This window comes from Jaculus jaculus, chromosome 6 (assembly GCF_020740685.1).
Source record: "Jaculus jaculus isolate mJacJac1 chromosome 6, mJacJac1.mat.Y.cur, whole genome shotgun sequence".
NCBI classification, from domain to species: Eukaryota; Metazoa; Chordata; class Mammalia; order Rodentia; family Dipodidae; genus Jaculus; species Jaculus jaculus.
In genome coordinates, this window is record NC_059107.1 from 2,864,456 (window position 1) to 2,883,821 (window position 19,366).

At 39.8% G+C, this 19,366-nt stretch overlaps 1 protein-coding gene across 1 annotated transcript in view; it reads right to left on the bottom strand.

Moving 5' to 3' along the window:
* Positions 1–19,366, bottom strand: part of Meikin (meiotic kinetochore factor) — a 60,521-nt gene that overhangs the window by 3,990 nt on the left and 37,165 nt on the right. The window contains exons 9-11 of the mRNA XM_045151633.1: positions 11,650–11,730; positions 10,470–10,586; positions 4,794–4,917 (exon numbers count right to left, since the gene is read on the bottom strand). Coding sequence (XP_045007568.1) covers positions 4,794–4,917; positions 10,470–10,586; positions 11,650–11,730 — 322 coding nt within the window. The remainder of the gene's footprint in view (positions 1–4,793; positions 4,918–10,469; positions 10,587–11,649; positions 11,731–19,366) is intronic.

Sequence of the window (19,366 nt, forward strand, 5' to 3'; positions counted from 1 at the left end):
AAGAAATCACTGCCATGGGAAGAACTTTGAGCAGTGCACCTGGCTATTGTTCTGCTGGAAGGAAAAGTGGCCTGATGTTAGATTGATACCAACTCATAGGTGGAAGCCAATGGTTTGGCTGAATGGTAAGGGACTTGGAAGGCTCGTGGGTGGAAAATGGATGAAGAGGACATTTGAGAAGAGGCAGTAGGTAACCCTCTCTGAATGGGATAGAAACATGTGAAGCTATTTCTATTCTATATAAATGAATATCAAAAGGTGAACTCGGCAGAGAAGATTTTAATAATCAAATGGGAAGTATACCAATCCTGTGGATACCAGTTAGTCTCTTTCCTCAGCAACTTCTGTCAGAACAAGGGTAGGGACAGAGGCTGACTGGTATCCTTCTCTGTCCTTGGCACATAAACAAAGTGACAAAGTGGCAGGAAGCACAGACATGCTCAGCAACATAGACCAGTCAGTAATCTGGTCTGGCAGGGTGACTATGTTAAGCCACTCCTGTCATGGAAAGAGTAATTTTTTTTATATGTAAGAGTAATGTTTTCTTCTTATCAAAATGTACACTTTGGATATGATTTTTTTTTCAAGGTAGGGTCTCATTGTAGTCCAGGCTGACCTGGAATTCACTATGTAGTCTCAGGGTGGCCTTGAACTCATAGTGGTCCTCCTACCTCTGCCTCCTGAGCACTAGGATTAAAGGCATGCGCCACCATGCCTAGCATGGATTACATTTATTTTCTTTCTTTCTTTTTTCTTAATTTTTTGTTTTGTTTTGTTTTTGAGGCAGGGTCTTGCTCTAGCACAGGCTGACTTGGAATTCACTCGGTAGTCTCAAGGTGGCCTTGAACTCATAGCAATCCTCCTATCTCTGCCTCCCAAATGCTGGGATTAAAAGTGTGTACCACCACACATGGCTATGAATTACATTTCTCACACAATGCTTCTATAAAAACTGCCATACATAAAGTTATGGAATGACAGTGGTTTGAGTGTGAAATGTCCTCCACAGGCTCATTTGTTTGAACACTTGGTCCTTGGCTGGTGGTGCTGTTTGGGAAGGCTGTGGAATCTTTAGGAAGTGGAGCCTCAATAAAGGAAGTAGGTCACTGACAGAGAGCCTTGAAGTTTTACAGCTAGGACACAGGTCCTGTCACTCTCCACTTATTGACTACAAAAACAATGTGACCAGCTGTCTGATGTCCTTGCTGTTATGCCTTCCCCACCATGATAGACTGTATCCCTTCTTAAACCATCAGCCAAATAAACCCTTCCTTCCTTAATTGCTTCTTTTTTTTTTGTTGTTTGTTTTTAGACAGTGTCTCATGCAGCCCAAGCTATCCTCCATCTTGCCATGTATCTGAGGCTGACCTTGAACTCCTGATCCTCCTTGCCTCTACCTCCAAGTGCCAGGGTTATAGACATGTACTACGCCTGGTGTTGTGTTGTGCTGGGGGTCAAACCCAGTGATTCATGCATGTTAGGTAAGCACTCTACCAACTAAGCTATATATCCATCCCTTGAGTTGTGACTTATCAGGTATTTGGTCACAACAAGAAAAGAAACTAAATCAAGTCTGGAGAGATGGGTCATCAGTTAAGGCACTTGCCCCCAAAGCCTAACAACCCTGGTTTGATTCCCTAGTACTCATATTAAGCCAGATGCACAAAGTGGCACATGTATTTAGTGTTTGGTTGCAGGAGCAGAAGGAGGCCCTGGTGCACCCATTATTTCTGTCTCTCTTCTTTTTCTGCTTGCAAATAAATAAATTAAATTTAAAAATTAACTAAAGCAACTGGGCATGGTGGTGCATACCTTTAATCCCAGCACTTGGGAGGCAGAGGTAGGAGGATTGCCATGAATTTGAGGCCACTCTGAGATTACATAGAGAATTCCAGGTCAGCCTGTGCTAGAGTGAGACTCTACCTCAAAAAAAAAAAAAAAAAAAAAAAAAAAAAAAAAAGTAACTAAAACAGAAAATTAATACCGAAGTGGGATCATAGCTAAACCTGACCATATGGTTCTTAGCCCTTTAGAACTGGTTTGTGTAAGGAATGTGGAAAGGTTTGGAGCTGTGGGCTACAGAAGCGAATGCTGAGAGAAGTGCAGACAGTGGAGGTTTGGCTCATGAAGTTTCAGAGAAGAATAAGGACTCTATTGGGAACTGGACTAGATGCCATTCATATTACATTCTGACAAAAAATCTAGTTACGTTCTGTCTGGGGTTCTGAGAATTTGGGTGAAGCTGAAGTCAAAACTAATGGACTAATTACTAATTTGTTTAGTGGAGGAAATTTCAAGACTGAATAGGATTCACACTGTGTCACAGTTACTGCTCACTGCTCTTCTTGGCTGAGTGTTTTCATAATTGGTGCCCCTGGTTCTCAGGACTGTGGATTCTCATGACTTCACTATGCTATTAGCTTTCCTGGTTCTCTAGCATGCAGGTGGCATGTCATGGGACTATGAAACTTTCATAATCATGTGAACCAATCCCCATAATATCTCTTTTCAGATATCTACATATTTCAGGATGAGAGGACAATCTGGCAGTGACATCTGTCACCCCACTTGATTGTGAGGTTTAATTTAGCTGATTCGGGCTAGCAGGTGAGTAGGCCCTTCCTCCTTCACTGCTTCATATGCATCCCTCCCAAAGCTTCATACTCTGTCAAAGAGGACAACCCTTCCTGATCAAGGTGGACTGTTTTCCAGACAAGGGCATTCAAGTAGCTGTATTTCCCTGTTAGAACCTCCAAGAAAACTCACAAGGCCCATATATGTACATATTTTTTCTTTACTTCTGTTTTTCTTTTTAATTTTTGGTTTATTTTTATTTATTTATTTGAGAGCAACAGACAGAGAAAGAGGCAGAGAGAGAAAGAGAAAGAGAGAGAGAGAGAATGGGAGCATCAGGGCTTCCAGCCACTGCAGACAAACTCCAGATGCGTGCACCCCCTTGTGCATCTGGATAACGTGGGTCCTGGGGAATTGAGCCTCAAACCGGGGTCCTTAGGCTTCATAGGCAAGTGCTTAACCGCTAAGCCATCTCTCCAGCCCTATTTATGTCTGTTTGTCTATACTGTATTGGTTCCATTGTCTGGACAACCCTGAGTAACACATTTCTTAAGTATTACATGGATACTATTAAGTATCCTAGAAGCTTATTAAACTAGATCTCTGTGAAGTTCAAACAGTTTTCAGGAAATGGTGCAGTTAAAGAGGTAATGAGAATAAAAGTCAAGAGTGAACAGCTTTGACTCCAGTTATACATAATCTATTATGTGTCACTGCTGCTTACTCATAAAAGGTTCAAAGCACCACTAGAGGATGGGACATTGATGAGAATACCAAAAATATAAAAAGAATTATTTTGAGGTTAGAAGTCTTGAATAATTGAACTCCACTCAACCACTTTATATATCCTGGACAAGTCACGTACCACTCTTAAGTTTCAGTCTTTAACTGTGTAGAATGGGAATAATAGTACATCTTCTCTCTATTGTAAGTCATGGTGGGGAATGAATAAGGTTCTCAGCAAATTACTTCTCATAGAAGTGCTACACCAATGTTAAGTGAATCCCAAAACATTTTTTTTTGTTCATTTTTTATTTATTTATTTGAGAGCGACAGACACAGAGAGAAAGACAGATAGAGGGAGAGAGAGAGAGAATGGGCGCGCCAGGGCTTCCAGCCTCTGCAAACGAACTCCAGACGCGTGCGCCCCCTTGTGCATCTGGCTAACGTGGGACCTGGGGAACCGAGCCTCGAACCAGGGTCCTTAGGCTTCACAGGCAAGCGCTTAACCGCTAAGCCATTTCTCCAGCCCCCAAAACATTTTTTTATACTTAAAAAGAGTGCCACTTGTGCAGGAGAGATTGTTTAATGGTTAAGGTGATTGCCTGCAAAACCTAATGACCCAAGTTCTATTCCCTAATACTTCCACAAGCAGATGCACAAGGTGCAGTGGGCATCTGGACTTTGTTTGCAGTGGCTAGAGGCCCTGGCATGCCCATTCTCTCTCTCTCTCTTCTTCTTTCTCTCTCTCTTTCTCAAATCAATTAACAAAATATTTAAAATACCACTAAAATAAAATCCAAACAACAGGAAATTTCAAATTGTTATAAAAGGAATTATCCTATGTAAATACATCTTAAGGTAATGTTAAAGGCTAATTTTTTCTTTTCTTTGTAATTTTTTTAATTAATTAAGTTATTTATTTATTTGAGAGCGACAGACACAGAGAGAAAGACAGATAGAGGGAGACAGAGGGAATGGGCGCACCAGGGCTTCCAGCCTCTGCAAACGAACTCCAGACACGTGCGCCCCCTTGTGCATCTGGCTAACGTGGGACCTGGGGAACTGAGCCTCGAACCAGGGTCCTTAGGCTTCACAGGCAAGCGCTTAACCGCTAAACCATCTCTCCAGCCCCTTTGTAATTTTTTTCAGGGCAGGGTCTCGCTCTAGCCCAGGCTGACCTGGAATTCACTATGTAGTCTTGGGGTGGCCTCAAACTCACAGCAATACTCCTACCTCTGCTTCCTGAGTGCTAGGATTAAAGGTGTGGGCCACCATACCTGGCTTCAGGCTAATATTTTAAAAGATCAAGTAATGTTTTCAAAAATTATTTTTCTCAGGTTCTGAAACCTGTCCAGACTTTTATAATTATACCATTTTGTTTTTGTGCAAGAACTCTAAGAATACAAGTTGAACATTAATGTCCCGTGTACATAAAGGATTTATCATAAAAACTTTCATATTATATAAAAATATGCTTGATAGTCATACTATAGTACCTTGAGGAATATCTTTAGGAAGAGGATAATTCTTCTTTTCTACAGAAACACCTTTACTTCTCATTTGTCTAGTTCCTGGAGATAACTTAATTATACAACAAATTTCTGAAGTGTTTGAAGGAAGCTGAAAAAAAAGTAATTATTGAAAAAATTTTCTAAGTGCTATATTTTTATTTCATTTACAATGCAAATCACCTCAATATTCATATTTAATGGATATTAATAATAGCAAGCATTTGCTAAATGCTGATTATGCCCCAGACACTAGTTGGTTTACATATCTTTTTTTCCACTTATTTTTATTTATTTATTTGAGAGCAACAGAAAGAGAGAAAGAGGGAGATCTATAGAGAGAGAAAGAATGGGTGCGCCAGGGCTTCCAGCCACTGCAAACAAACTCCAGACACGTGCACCCACCTGTGCATCTGGCTAACGTGGATCCTAGGGAATCGAGCCTCAAACTGGGATCCTTAGGCTACACAGGCAAGCGCTTAACTGCCAAGCCATTTCTCCAGCCCACTAGTTGGTTTTAAAAGATTGTCATTTAATCCAAGAACCAGGAAAGGCATATTATTTACAAATTAAGTGACTTAGTTTTAGAAGGATTGGGTAACTTTCCTACAGACATAGAACAAGGATAGAGCTTGAATTCAAGCACTGCAGGATAGGAAAGTCTACATGACTTACTGAATTAAAATAGAGGTTTAAATTTAATTAATTAATTAAATTTTTTTTTGGTTTTTCGAGGGAAGGTCTCACTCTGGTCCAGGCTGACCTGGAATTAACTCTGTCATCTCAGGGTGGCCTTGAACTCATGGCAATCCTCCTACCTCTGCCTCCCGAGTGCTGGGATTAAAGGCATGTGCCACCACGCCCAGCTTAAATTTAATTTTTTTTTGAGGTAGGATCTCACTCTAGTCTAGGTTATCTGGAACTCATTCTGTAGTTCCAGGTTGGTCATGAACTCACAGCTATCCTCCTATCTCTACCTCCCAAGTGCTGGGAATAATGGCATGTACCACCACACCCAGCTAAATTTAACTTTGAGTCAAGCCCAAGATTCCTTGAAAATTAGTAATTTTTATCATTTTCCATCAGGCTATCTTTAGAATAAAGAAAACTATGTTTTTAAAGAATAACACATAGGCCAGGCCTAGTGGTGCACTACACAGTGAATTCCAGGTCAGCCTGGGCTACAGCGAAACCCTACCTTGAAAAAATAAATAGATAAATAATAAAAATTTTAAAAAGCAGAAGAATACATCATCTTTGTTACTTTATTACATATGTATTTATCAAAGATTTTTCCCATTTTAAACAAAGTCTACATGGCAACTTCTTATATTATAAAATTGATACTATCTTCTGTGGTGGATTCCTGGTTTTTCTGCTCATTTTCTATTCCTCTGGTACTTAGAAGGATCTTATCAACTCTACTAGTGTATACTCTACCCATTTTCTAAATAGATTTGGTGAAATCATATAAAACAACATCTTGTTAATAATAATAATTATAAACATTAACAAACAGTAGAGGAGGGCTGGAGAGATGGCTTAGAGGTTAAGGCGATTGCCTGTGAAGCTAAGGACCCAGATTCGATTCTCCATGTCCCACATTAGCCAGATGCACAAGGTGACACATGCATCTGGAGTTCATGTGCAGTGGCTAGAAGCCCTGATGTACCCATTCTCTCTCTCTCTTTCAATCTTCCTCCCTCCCTCTCTCTGTCTTTAATAAATAAATACTTAAAAAATCAGTAGAGGAGATGTTATAGTATAGGTACAAAAAAAATCAACAAACAAAACTACAAAAAAATTGAACTATGAAAGTGTAAAAATCAAATAAATTGAAATAGGAAATTTAAAAATATATACTTCTGAAGGGGCAGTGGAGATGGTTCAGCAGTTAAAGGTACTTGCTTACACAACCTGCCAACTCTGGTTAGTCTCCCTACATCATCCTGGGCTAGAGTGAGACCCTACTTCAAAGCAAAAACATAAACAACAACAGGAAAAGTATTTCTGAAGCCTGATATGTTGGTTATAGGCCTTTAGTCCTAGCATTGAGATAGGAGAATCACAATGAGGTTAAAGCCAGCCAGAAGCTGAAAAAAACCAACCAAACAAAAAATACTTCTAAATTCTACAAAAAGTGAAAAATGGCTGCATCTTAACACACCTGGAAGCGAGATCCTCCCAGTGGACTTTAAGGAATAATACCATATTATTATTATTATTTTTTTTCTAGGTAGGGTCTCATTCTAGCTCAGGCTGACCTGGAATTTACTATGTAGTCTCAGGGTGGCTTTGAATTCACAGTGATCCTCCTACCTCTGCCCCTGGAACGCTGGGATGAAAGGCGTGCGCCACCACGCTTGGCAAAATAATATCTTTTTAAGGAGTCACGTACTCTGTATTACTTTGTCATAGGAAACTAATGCAACAAGTAAAGGAGATAGTCACTTACTCCAGGAATAAAAGGGGTAGGGAGAAGTGGTCATTTACCATTTCCCATAAATAGGGAAAAATCTACACTGATTTTTGAAATCAAATTGAGAAAAAAATCTTTAAGCTTCATAAAACTTAAACAGAGTTTCTATGGGAAATTCATCTGTCTCTATGGCTGACAAAGCAAAGGTTCATATCTATACCAATTGTTTAAGAGAATGAGATTGATCTGATGGGCCAACATTCATGTTGCCAAATCAGTGAACTGTTCCTGAAGATCAAATGTTTCCTAACTCAGACTCAATGTCTTTCACAATGAAGCATTAGGCAGCCTTAGTGTATATGAGTATCATGTAAAGTTGCTACCAGATATCCTTAGGAAACACTTGGAGAGCACTTCTAAAATCTGATGGGAAAGTTCAAAATATATAAAGATATATGCAGTGAGGGAAAACACAGACAAAAAAAAGTTAAAGCAAAGAAAAAAAAATATGTCCATCCAAACAGTAACTGAAATCAAGCAATAAGCAGAGATATAACAGAAAATATATGTTAAAAAAGACAAGTGAAGCTGGGTGTGGTGGCATACACCTTTAGTCCCAGCACTCAAGAGGCAGAGGTATGTGTATCGCTTTGAGTTCGAGGCCATCCTGAGACTACATAGTGATTTCCAGGTCAGCCTGGGTTAGAGTGAGACCCTACCTCAAAAAAAAGATAAGTGACTCAATATATCCTTAAAGCTCCTTTCCACTTTTTTTTTTTTTGATCAAAAAGTACTACAACAAAGCCAGGCATGGTGGCACACACCTTTAATCCCAGCACTCAGGAGGCAGAGGTCAGAGGATCACCATGAGTTTGAGGCCACCTTGAGAGTACATAGTAAACTCCAGGTCAGCCTGAGCTATAGTGAGACCCTACTTCAAAAAACAAACAATCAGACAAAAAAAAAAGGAAAAGAAAAAGAAAAAGAAAAAGAAAAGAATAACAGAGGCCAGGTGTGGTGGCACACACCTTTAATTCCAGCATTCGGAAAGTGGAGGTAGGAGGTTTGCCATGAGTTTGGGGCCATCCTGAGACTATGTAGTGAATTTCAGGTTAGCTTGGGCTGGAGTGTGGAGTATGTGGAGCGCGCGCGCACACACACACACACACACATATATCTATATATCCTTCAACCTGTGCTATGGTAGAGTTGAAGCATAGGAGATGGTGAAAGTGTTTGTGGTAGAAGCCCAAGAAAATACAGCCAGTTAAAAACAAGTTGAGATTACAAAACAGAAACAATTATAGGTGTGCCTACAAGTGTCAAAAGAAATCTTTTTTTTAAAATATTTTTTTTGTTCATTTTTTTATTTGAGAGCGACAGACACAGAGAGAAAGACAGATAGAGGGAGAGAGAGAGAATGGGCATGCCAGGGCTTCCAGCCTCTGCAAACGAACTCCAGACGCGTGCGCCCCCTTGTGCATCTGGCTAACGTGGGACCTAGGGAACCGAGCCTCGAACCGGGGTCCTTAGGCTTCACAGGCAAGCGCTTAACCACTAAGCCATCTCTCCAGCCCAGAAATTTCTTTTTTAAAGAGGAATTTCTAATAAGAACCACTGAATTTCTTCCACCTACTTAGGAATCAATAAGTCCTCCCACCCTGACCCTTTTTGGCATATTCTACTTGAATTAAATAATTGTGGTATGTGTGTGTGGTGTTTCTTTTTATTTTATTAGTTATGGACATATTCAGTATATAGACAGCACATGTTGGTACCATCCTTACCCTCATCCCTGCCCCACTTCCAAAGAGACCCTCTTCATTGGGGATGCCATTCATCCCCATGGGGATTGTGGGTCATGTATTGTTGGGGACAGCCGTCAGTTATAGGGAGGAGGCAATGTCTCTGTGTATAATGTCCCAACTTGTGGCTCTAACAACCTTTCTGCTCCTGACCTTTCATGAAGTTCCATGAGCCATATTGGGTTCATTTAAGTCTACTGCAGTGATGGACTGTTAGGAACCTCTGGTTCTCTGGATCTCTGCTTTGGGAGGAGTTGACTGTCCTCAGTGTCCATCTCCATCCTTGTGCTGATATCAGGTTCACCAAGAAAACAGCATTCTTGCTCATTTCCCCAATTCCTCTATAGTTTCAGGTAGGGCCCTAGTGAAGTGTGATGGGTCATTTATCTCCTCAGATTCTGCTTCCTTCTGTTTTGACCCGGGAGTGAAGTGTAGTTAGGTGGATGCCATCTTCTGTGTGTGTGTGTTTCTAAGCAAAGAAACTTATGAAAAATTACTTTAAAACAACTATTGAGTTCTGGGAATAAAATGTTTGCAATCATGCCAGGTGTGTGGGTCTACACCTCTAATACCAGTGTCTAGAAGGTTGAAACAGGAGTTTTGCTGAGAGTTTGAGGCCAGCTTGTACCACATAGTAAGTCCCAGGCTGGTCTGATTTACCTTGTCTAAAAAACAAAAAATTAAAAGCTAAAATGTTTGTAATCTAAGGTTATTATACTTAGCTTTCCTTTATACAAACACAAAAAATTATCAGATAATACTTCCAGGAAAACTGGATACACACACGTAAAAGAATGAAGATGGGGGATGGAAAGATGGCTAGTGCTTAAGGCAAATGCCTACCAAGCCAAAGGACCCACGTTCAAGTCCCCAAGACCCACATGAGCCAGATGCACAAGGTGGCACATGCATCTGGAGTTTGTTTGCAGCAGCTGAAGGCTCTGGTGTGCCCATTCTCTCTCTCTCCCTCTGTATTTGCCTCTTTATGTCTCTCTCAAATAAAATAGAGAATAAAGTTAAAAAAAAGAATGAAGATGGACCCTTACTTAACGTCTTATACATGTCAAAATAGACCAAAGACGTAAGTCTAAACCTAAAACTTTAAAGAAAACACAGGGGAGATGCTTCATGATTTATTTGACAGTGATTGCTTGCATGACAAAAAAATTGGCTACAAAAGAAAAAACAGACAAATTAGATTTTGAGGCTTCATGAAAACTTAAAGATTGTGCTTCAGAAGACCTTATATATAGAGAAAAAGGGCTCCCCATGCAATTGGAGAAAATATTTGCAAATTAGGTATCTGGTAACAGATTCATCTTCATGCATGTAAATGATGTTAGTGTCAAATGAGTTACAGATTTCTCAAAGTGTTTCATGTCAAACTTTCTTACATTAATGATTCATTTTATTAATGGAAGAAAAATTTGAAAAGGATACCTCATTTGGAAAATTCTGTTGACTTGACACAGGAACGATTTCATTTGAATTAACATCATTACTGACATCTGGAAATAGTCCTTCAAAAGATGCTTCTTGCATTGTGGACAAATCAATCTATAAAGAATATATTACTTTTCTAGTTTCACAAACACTTAAAGTAAACTTCAGTTGAAAACACTATCTTATTGGAAGAAGTTTCTTGTGAATTTGGCATAAGAGCAATCTCTTTTGAATAAATATAGTTGCTGACATTTAGAAGTAATTCTTCAAAACATACCTACTTAACTGTGGTCAAATTAATCTATAAAGAAGACTATAATTCTCTTGTTATAGAGCTATTTTCCAAACAGGAATTTTTGTTTACTATAGTATACATTTTTTCCATTCTTTAAACCAGTACATACCTATTAAGTTAACTAAATGAAGTTTGACTATCTGACAACCATACCTCCTGGATTAACTTCCCTGTTCTTCCATTTTAGAATAAACCAGTACTCTTTTCTTTCTTTTTCTTTTCTTTTTGCCTACCAAGTAAGATAAATGTCTGTCTATAGAACTAGAGGTCTCTCCTAAGTGCTATATTCATATATTTATCAGGTTACCAGAATTGTTACATATTCTGCATCAAATTTAAAAATACCCCAAACCAGAATCATGATCTATATCTACAGGTGGGGACTCCACAAAGCTTTGGCAGGTAGAGCTGACTCTGCTAATCTAGTCTGAACCTTGGTGCCTGCTGTAGTATTTATTCGTATTATGCTCCATGCCCACTATAGTAGTTTATTAGTATTATACCCACTGCTGGCTGTAGCATTTATTAGCATTATACTTTGTGCCTGCTATCGTATTTTACTGGTATTATGCTTGGTGCCCACAGCAGCATTTATCAGTATTATACCCAGTGCCTGTGGTAGTACTTATTAGCATTATGCTCAGTTCCTGCCATAGTATTTATCAGCATTATATACTCCGTGCCTGTTATAGTGTTTATCAGCATTATATTCATTGCCTGCTATAGTATTGTAATCTTCTTTATGTATAGTGCATTTACAATGAAAGTATATTAGCAGAAAAATAGATATTGTTCTTTATAGGCAAACCTTAGTATGAAATACAAAGATATGTAGAGATGAGGAATATAAAACAGACTACAAGTACCAAAGGCTGTACTTACCATAAAATCTGCTGTCTTTGAAGATGGTGTGCTTGTTAACAAGCCTTTGCTCTTCTTTCCAGGAATATTAGAACTGTTTTTCTTCAAATGTTTACAAAATGGGGGATTCAATAGTAGAAATAAAATATTTTAAAAATACTAATACCAGCATTTAAAGCTAGTAGACTACATTATCATGTACAATAAAATCACTACTCTGCTAATAAAAAATTTAAACCACTTAGTAGGAAACTGAAGAATTTCCCAGTTTGTGTTAGGTCAAACGACTCTATCTCTATGTGACATAATACTTGTGGTAGTTTGAATGTATGTCCCCTGGATTATAAACTTTAAATAAATCCCTTTGTGGTTTGGATGTTCATACCAGAAACTACAACTACAACTACAACTCTATACGAATACTTTGACTGAAGTTACTATTTAGGAAGAGAAGCTAGTTAGAGTGTTGGTTACCTTTGTTAATTGTTTTTAAAAAGTATTTTACTTTCAACACTCATTTATTTCTTAGAATATTGTACTTTTAATGGAAAAGACTAATATAACAGAGTGGGAAGGAGGGGAGGAGGAGGATGCTTAAGAGACTCAGAGAAAAGGAAAGACAATGGAGAAGAGGGAGAAGAGAGAAAGAATAAGAGAAACTGAGCAGAAAGAGACTGAGAGACATAGAAGGCAACAGCCATAGAGGTGGAACAGACAAGACAGAGGTAGGATTCAGAGAAAGACAGCTTGACACTGAGAAAGTATAGGTGAGTGAAGTCTACAAAAAACAGAGTAGACAGTGACAGACAGGCAGAGACAGAAATGGGTAGTTTTTTAAAGTATTTAATATTTTAAGAGAGAGAGAGAGGGAGAGAGAGAATGGGTGCACCAGGGCCTCTAGCCACTGCAAACAAAGTCCAGGCACATGTGCCACCTTGTGCATCTGGCTAACATGGATACTAGGGAAACAAACCTCAGTCCTTTGGCTTTACAGCTAATAGCCTTAACTGCTAAGCCATCTCAGCAATCAGCAATCTGCCTTCTCATAAATCAATCATGTCTTTCTGATAAATCTCTCTTTTTTATGCCATCCAGGTCTAGGACACAAACTTAAGAGATAAAACTCAAAAGTCTGGGACTAGGGCGATGACTCAATTGGTGGAGTGCTTGCTGCACAAGCATGAAGACTGGAATGTGATCCCCAGACCCCTGCAAAAGCCAAGTATGGTGGTGCTGAGCTGGCAAGGTGGAAACAAGAGGATCCCTAAGGCTTGTTGGCTGACTAATCTAGCCAAAATGGTGAGCTCTAGGTGTTCAGTAAAAAACCCTGTCTCAGCCTAGAGAGATGGCTTAATGTAAGGTGCTTGCCTGTGAAGCCTAAGAACCCAGGCTCAATTCCCCATTACCCACATAAGCCAGATGCATATGATGGCACCTGCATTTAGAGTTTGTTTGCAGTGGCTGGATACTGGTATTCCCACTATTTCTCTCACGTTCTCTCTCAAAATGGATTAAAAAAAAAAACAACAACAACAACACCTGTCACCAAAAACAAGGCGAAAAACTGATTGAGGAGGATATCAGGCATGGGCCTCTGGCCTCCACATCACGTGTGTGCACCTGCACTTACATACAAACATACGTACATGCATATAACATACACACACACACACATGAAACACTTGAAAATCACAGGAAGGTTTGTGTTAGATGTACTCTGCTTTTTCTTTCCTTTCCTTTCCTTTCACTGAGTTTTCCCTCAGGTTTTTCTTTTTGGCAGTGTGGGGTGGCAGGTTTGAGGCAATGACTCACTCTAGCCTCTCAAGTGCTGGGATTAAAGGTGTGTGCCACCACTTCTGGCTCTCCTTCTGGTTTACATTCTTTCAAATCAGTTGGAATAAAGTAATTAGGATATATCACTAAAATTTTTAATTGTGATTTTTTTCTTCTCAAGATTATTAGTGCGGAGGGGGGAGAGAAAGAGGGAGAGACAGCAAGCATGCCAGGGCCTCCTGCTGCTGCAATGAACTCCAGATGCATGTGCCACTTTGTGTACCTGGCTTTTATGTGGGTCCTGGAGAACTGAACCCAGATTATCAGGCTTTGCAAACAAACACCTTTAACCACTGAGTAATCTTCCCATACCAAGAAAAATCTTAATATTTTTATTTATTTATTTGCAAGGGGAGAGAGAGACAGAATCAATGAATGAGAACGGAGGCATCAGGGTCTCCTAGTGTTGCGAATGAATTCCAGATGCATGTGCCACTTTGTGTACTTTGTGGGTACTGAGGAATCAAACTAAGGCTGTTAGGCTTTGCAAACAAGTGCCTTTATCCACTGAGCTATCTCTATAGCCCAAGGTAATTTTTTTTTTTTTTTTGAGGTAGGGCCTCACTCTAGCCCAGGCTGACCTAGAATTAACTATCTAGTCTCAAAGTGGCCTTGAACTCACATGATCCTCCTATCTCTGCATCCTGACTGTTGGGATTAAAGGCATGTGCCTCCACACCAGGCTTCAAGATAATTTTTATTGAAAAATGTATGAAGCTTGGCATGGTGGTACATGCTTTTAATCTCAGCACTTGACAGGAAGAGGTAGGAGGATCGCTGTGAATTTGAGGACAGCCTGGGACTACCTAGTGAATTCCAGGTCATCCTGGCCTAGAGGGAGGGCCTACCTCAGAAAAAGAAAAAAAAATCTCTAGTTACATTTATCAGTACTTCAGCTCTAATTTCTTAGCTACATAATATCTTTTTTTATTAGCTATATAATCTCTTAATCCTCATCCTGTCACCCTGCAAGAGGTGTGGTTAACTGGTGCCTCCAGTTCAGCAACATCTTCAGGCTCTGCTTCGTCTTACGGCTGAGACCACCATCTTGCCAGACAGCCTCCAGCCAAGGCGCAGGCACAAGAGCACAGCACAGCACAGACTTCGGTCATGCATAATCTTTGCTCTAGAACTCCTCATTGGGACGCTTTTGTCAGATTTGCATTGAGGATGGAGGTTCACTGTCCAATCCTATTTCCTCCTGGATTTCCTTTCTCAAGTGTCACCTATTCAATTAGGCACTTGAAGTATCTCCCCATTTCTTCATGTATGTGTATGTATAAGCACATGTGTGTGCAGGTGAGCATTTACATGTGTGAACATGCATGGAAAGGCCAAAGGATGTCTTCCTCAGTTGTGCTCTCACCTTATGGTTTAGAGACAGTCTCTCACTGAACCTGGAGCTCAGTAACTCAGCTAGATAAGCTAGCCAGAAAGCCCTGTGGATCCTTCTGGCTCCACATTCTCAGAACGAGGAGTACAGGCGCCCGACTTGTCCTTGGGTACTGGGAATCTGAACTCAAGTCCTCATCTGCACAGCAAGCACTTTACCAACCGAGGCATTCCTCAGCCCCAAAGTCTTAATTATGTTTCAGTATCTGCTTCCCAGTGGTTCCACTGACACGACTGTCAACTGTCAGTTCATTGTTTAAAATACCAGCTTCCATATAGCTATACTTAGTATCACCATATATTCCCTAGATTTGTTAAGAAACTATGCATTTCTAAATCTTTTTAGTCAGTGTATCTTCTTCTTCCAGCCTTTCCGAGAATTAGAAATTAGTAAGAGTAGTACTGGGCTGGAGAGATGACTTAGTGGTTAAGGCCTGCAAAACCTAGCAACCTGGATTCAGTTCCCCAGTACCCATGTAAGCATGAGTCTGGAGTTTGTTTGCAGTGGCTAGAAGCTCTGGCATGCACACTTTTCTCTTGTTAATAAATTAATTAAAAATAACATTAAAAAAGAGTAGTACTTACCAACACAGGCTCTGGGAGCTGAGGCTGCAGAGTGTGGCTCACTGATGTTCCTGAACTGTTTTCGAGCGTCAACCTATGGAAGGATGATGGAACTTTCATGTTTAGGTGACTAGAGTCTAACTTTTTTCGGACACTTGGGTCTCTATCTTCAGAATCTTTTTCAGGCTGAAACAAATGAATAAATATGAAGTACAATTGATGGTGTTATAAAATATTCCTAGTACTTTTAAGATGTCCTATTACTTATTCATATTGGAAAAAATATTTAAAGAAAAATGATTTTCTAGGAAAAAAATTAATGTGTTCTAAGGCTGGAAATGCAGGTCAGTTACAGTGTTTGCCTAGCATGCTTAAGGACCTGAGTTCCATCCCTAGCACTATAAAAAAAACCAATCTCCCACCATGTTCTCTTCTCTACCTCCTTTCCTCCTTCAAACTAGTCCCCCTTCCACTTTCATGCCTCTTTTTGTTTTTTTTTTTGTATGTGTAACCCATGGAGTTTAGGGTTACTTGCATGAGCAGTGGCCTCACTACTGAAGAAAATGATCCTTCCTTTCCCAGCAACCATTAGCTGCCCATAGCTCCTTAGGGAGGTGAGGCCTCGGGAGCCCTTCCCCGACCCATGATAGAGTATAATGGTCTAATCTTGCACAGGGGGAAGCCTCATAGTATTAGCTATTAATTCTCACTCTACTACCACTAGGCCTAAATAACAATTAACCTAATGATGTAAATATATCCTGCATATTTTATATAAGTGGAATTATGTATTACAAGTTGTAGTCAGCTCCACAATGCTGAAATGATCATCCAATCAAACCCAGTTTATGGGAGGAAGGGATTTACAACTCCAGGGGAAGTTGCATCAACGGCAGAAGCACTTGGGTCCCTTTCACAAATCCAAGCTGAGCGAAATCACCCCCAGCCAGTACACACCAAAAGGCAACATCTGGAACCCCTCCAGGGCTCACACGGCTCTTCACACCTTTGGTCTGTAATCAGACATGCCTCAAACACACTTTTGAGCTGGACCCCAGGATTCACTCCCAGTGACACCTCATCCATGCAGGAGGCTGGAGACCCAAGTTAGAAGCTTAATAGAATACCTGAGTATGGGAGAACATACATTTAAAACTACTACATGTCTTTTGTGACTTGTTTCTGTGATATAACAACATTATCAAAGTTCATTCATACTTTCATGTGTATCAGTGCTTCACTTGTTTTTACCGCTATATAATATTTATTGTACAGCTTGGTTACATTTCATTTTTGTTCATTTGATAGGCATCTGGATTTTTACTTTCAGCTTTATAAATAATGCTGCTGTGTACACTTATGTACAAGTTTGTGTGAGAATGCATATTTTTATATGCCCACATAAAGTCAGATGCACAAAGTGGTGCATGCATCTGGAATTTGCTTGGCAGGGACAAGAGGCCCTGATGCAGCCATACTCATTCTCTCTCTGTCTGCTTCCTTCCTCTTTCTTTCTTTCTTTTTTTTTTTTTTTGAGGTAGGGTCTCACTCTAGGCCAGGCTGACCTGGAATTCACTATATAGTCTCAGGGTGGCCTTGAATTCACAGTGATCCTCCTCCCTCTGCCTCCTGAGTGCTGGGATTAAAGGTGTGCACCACCACTCCCATGTCAGTCTCTTTCTCACTGTCTGTCTGTCTCTCAATTAATAGCAATAATTTTTTTTAAAAATAATTAAACTATCTTCCAATGTGGCCATACTATTTTGTACCCATCTCCAGTAATAAATGAGAATTCCTACTTCTCTACATCCTCAATAGTAGTAGTTAGCATTGTGTTTTAGATTTGAGCCATTCGAATATAGGTTTTAATTTTATGTTCCCAAATAGCATATACTATTGAACAACTCTTAATACATATAGTGCCATTTGTATAAATTTAGTCAAGTGTCTAGTCAGGCCTTTTGTCTATTATTTTGTCTTCATATTGTTAAGTTTTAAAAGTTCTTTGTACCTTTTGGATGATAGCCCACCATCAGATGTGCCTTTTGCAAATAATTTCCCCTAATGTGAGGCTTGTCTTCTATTCTCTTGCCATCGCCTTTCATAGACCCAAAGGTTTTGCTTTCTTTCTTTCTTTTTCTTTTTTGTTTTTTTGAGGTACGGTCTCAACTCTAGTTGGAATTCACTATGTAGTCTCAGGGTGGCCTTGAACACACGGCGATCCTCCTACCTCTGGCTCCCGAGTGCTGGGATTAAAGGCATGCGCCACCATGCCTAGCAAGTTTTGCTTCTAATAAAGTATAATTATTAATTTTTTCTTTCATATATTATGACTTTGGTGATGTGGTGTTGTACCCAAAAAACTCATCACCACATCCCAAGGTCACCGAGATTGTTTCCTGTGCCATCATGGTGGTCTGAATATGAGATGCTCCCCACAGCTTCTTGTGTTTGTGATTAAGCCTCATACCCAAGCCCTGCTGGTGGCACCTTTGGAGGTGGAACCTTGCTGAAGGATGTGTATCACTTGGGGCAGGTCTTGGGGTGTTAATAGCTCAAGTTCCCCTAGCCAGTGCAGTTTACTCTTGCTGCTCCCTGGCAGCTGCTGTGACAAGATGTGATGCCCAGCCTCTGCTCTGCCACGCTTTCTCCACCACCATGAAACTTCCCCTTGAAACTGTAAGCTGAAATGAACCCTTTCCTCCCATTGGCTGCTTCTAGTCAAGTATATTGTCTGAGCAATGAGAAGGTAACTGTAACAGTTACCTTTAGAAGTTCTATAATTTTGCATTTACATACAGGTGTATGTTCCGCGTTTTAAAGACATTTATTTATTTGCAAGGAGACATACACGCACAGACAAAGAATAGGAACGAATGTGCCAGGGTGTTCAGCCACTGAAACAAACTCCAGATGCAGGTACTGCTTTTGTATCTGGCTTTATGTGGGTATTGGGGAAGCAAACCTGGGTAGTTAGGCATTACAGGCAAGTACCTTAAGTGCTGAGCCATCTCTCCAGCTTCTGTATGTTCCATTTTGAGTTAATTATTATGCAGCTTGTAACATATGTGTCAAAGTGAATTTTTATTTTTATTTATTTATTTTTCTTTTAAAAATTATATTTTTATTTATTTATTGTCAAACATAGAGAAAGACAGAGAGAAAAAGACAGGGAGAGATATGGAACACACCAGGGCCTCTTGCCACTGCAAACAAACTCCAGATGCATGCACCACTTTGCGTATTTGACTTTACGCAGGCACTGTCAAATCGAACCCAGGCCTTTAGGCTTTGCAAGCAAGTGCCTAAACCATTAAGCCATCTCTCCAGCACTATTCGTTACTTTTCCATTTTCTAGTCACTGGGACAAAATACAAAGTGAATTTTTCAAATGTGGATATACAATTAATCCAGTACCATCTGTAAACAAGATTACTTTATTATAACACCTTAAGTCCTATGTCAATTATCAGTTGACTATACTTACTTAGGTCTATTTCTCTATTCTGTTCTATTGATTTACTTGTTTATTCTTCTTTAAATATTCTATTATTTATTTGAGAGGGAGAGAGAGAGAGGAGAGAATGGGGGTAACAGGGCCTCTGGCCACTGCAAATGAACTTCAGATGCATGCACCACCTTGTGTATCTGCCTTACATGGGTACTGGAGAATCAAACCTGGGGTCTTAGGCTTTGCAGGCAAGCACCTTAACCACTAAGCCATTTCTTCAGCCCTACTTGTTTATTCTTTTACTAAGTCCATACTATCATGATTATTGTAGCTTTATAGTAAATCAGTTTTTAAAATATTTTTTCATTTTTTTATTTGAGAGAGAGAGGAAGAAGGAGCAAGAAAGACATAGATAGAGAACAGGCATGTCAGGGCCTCCAGCCACTGCAAATGAACTCCAGATGCATGCGCTTCCTGTGCATCTGGCTTACATGGGTT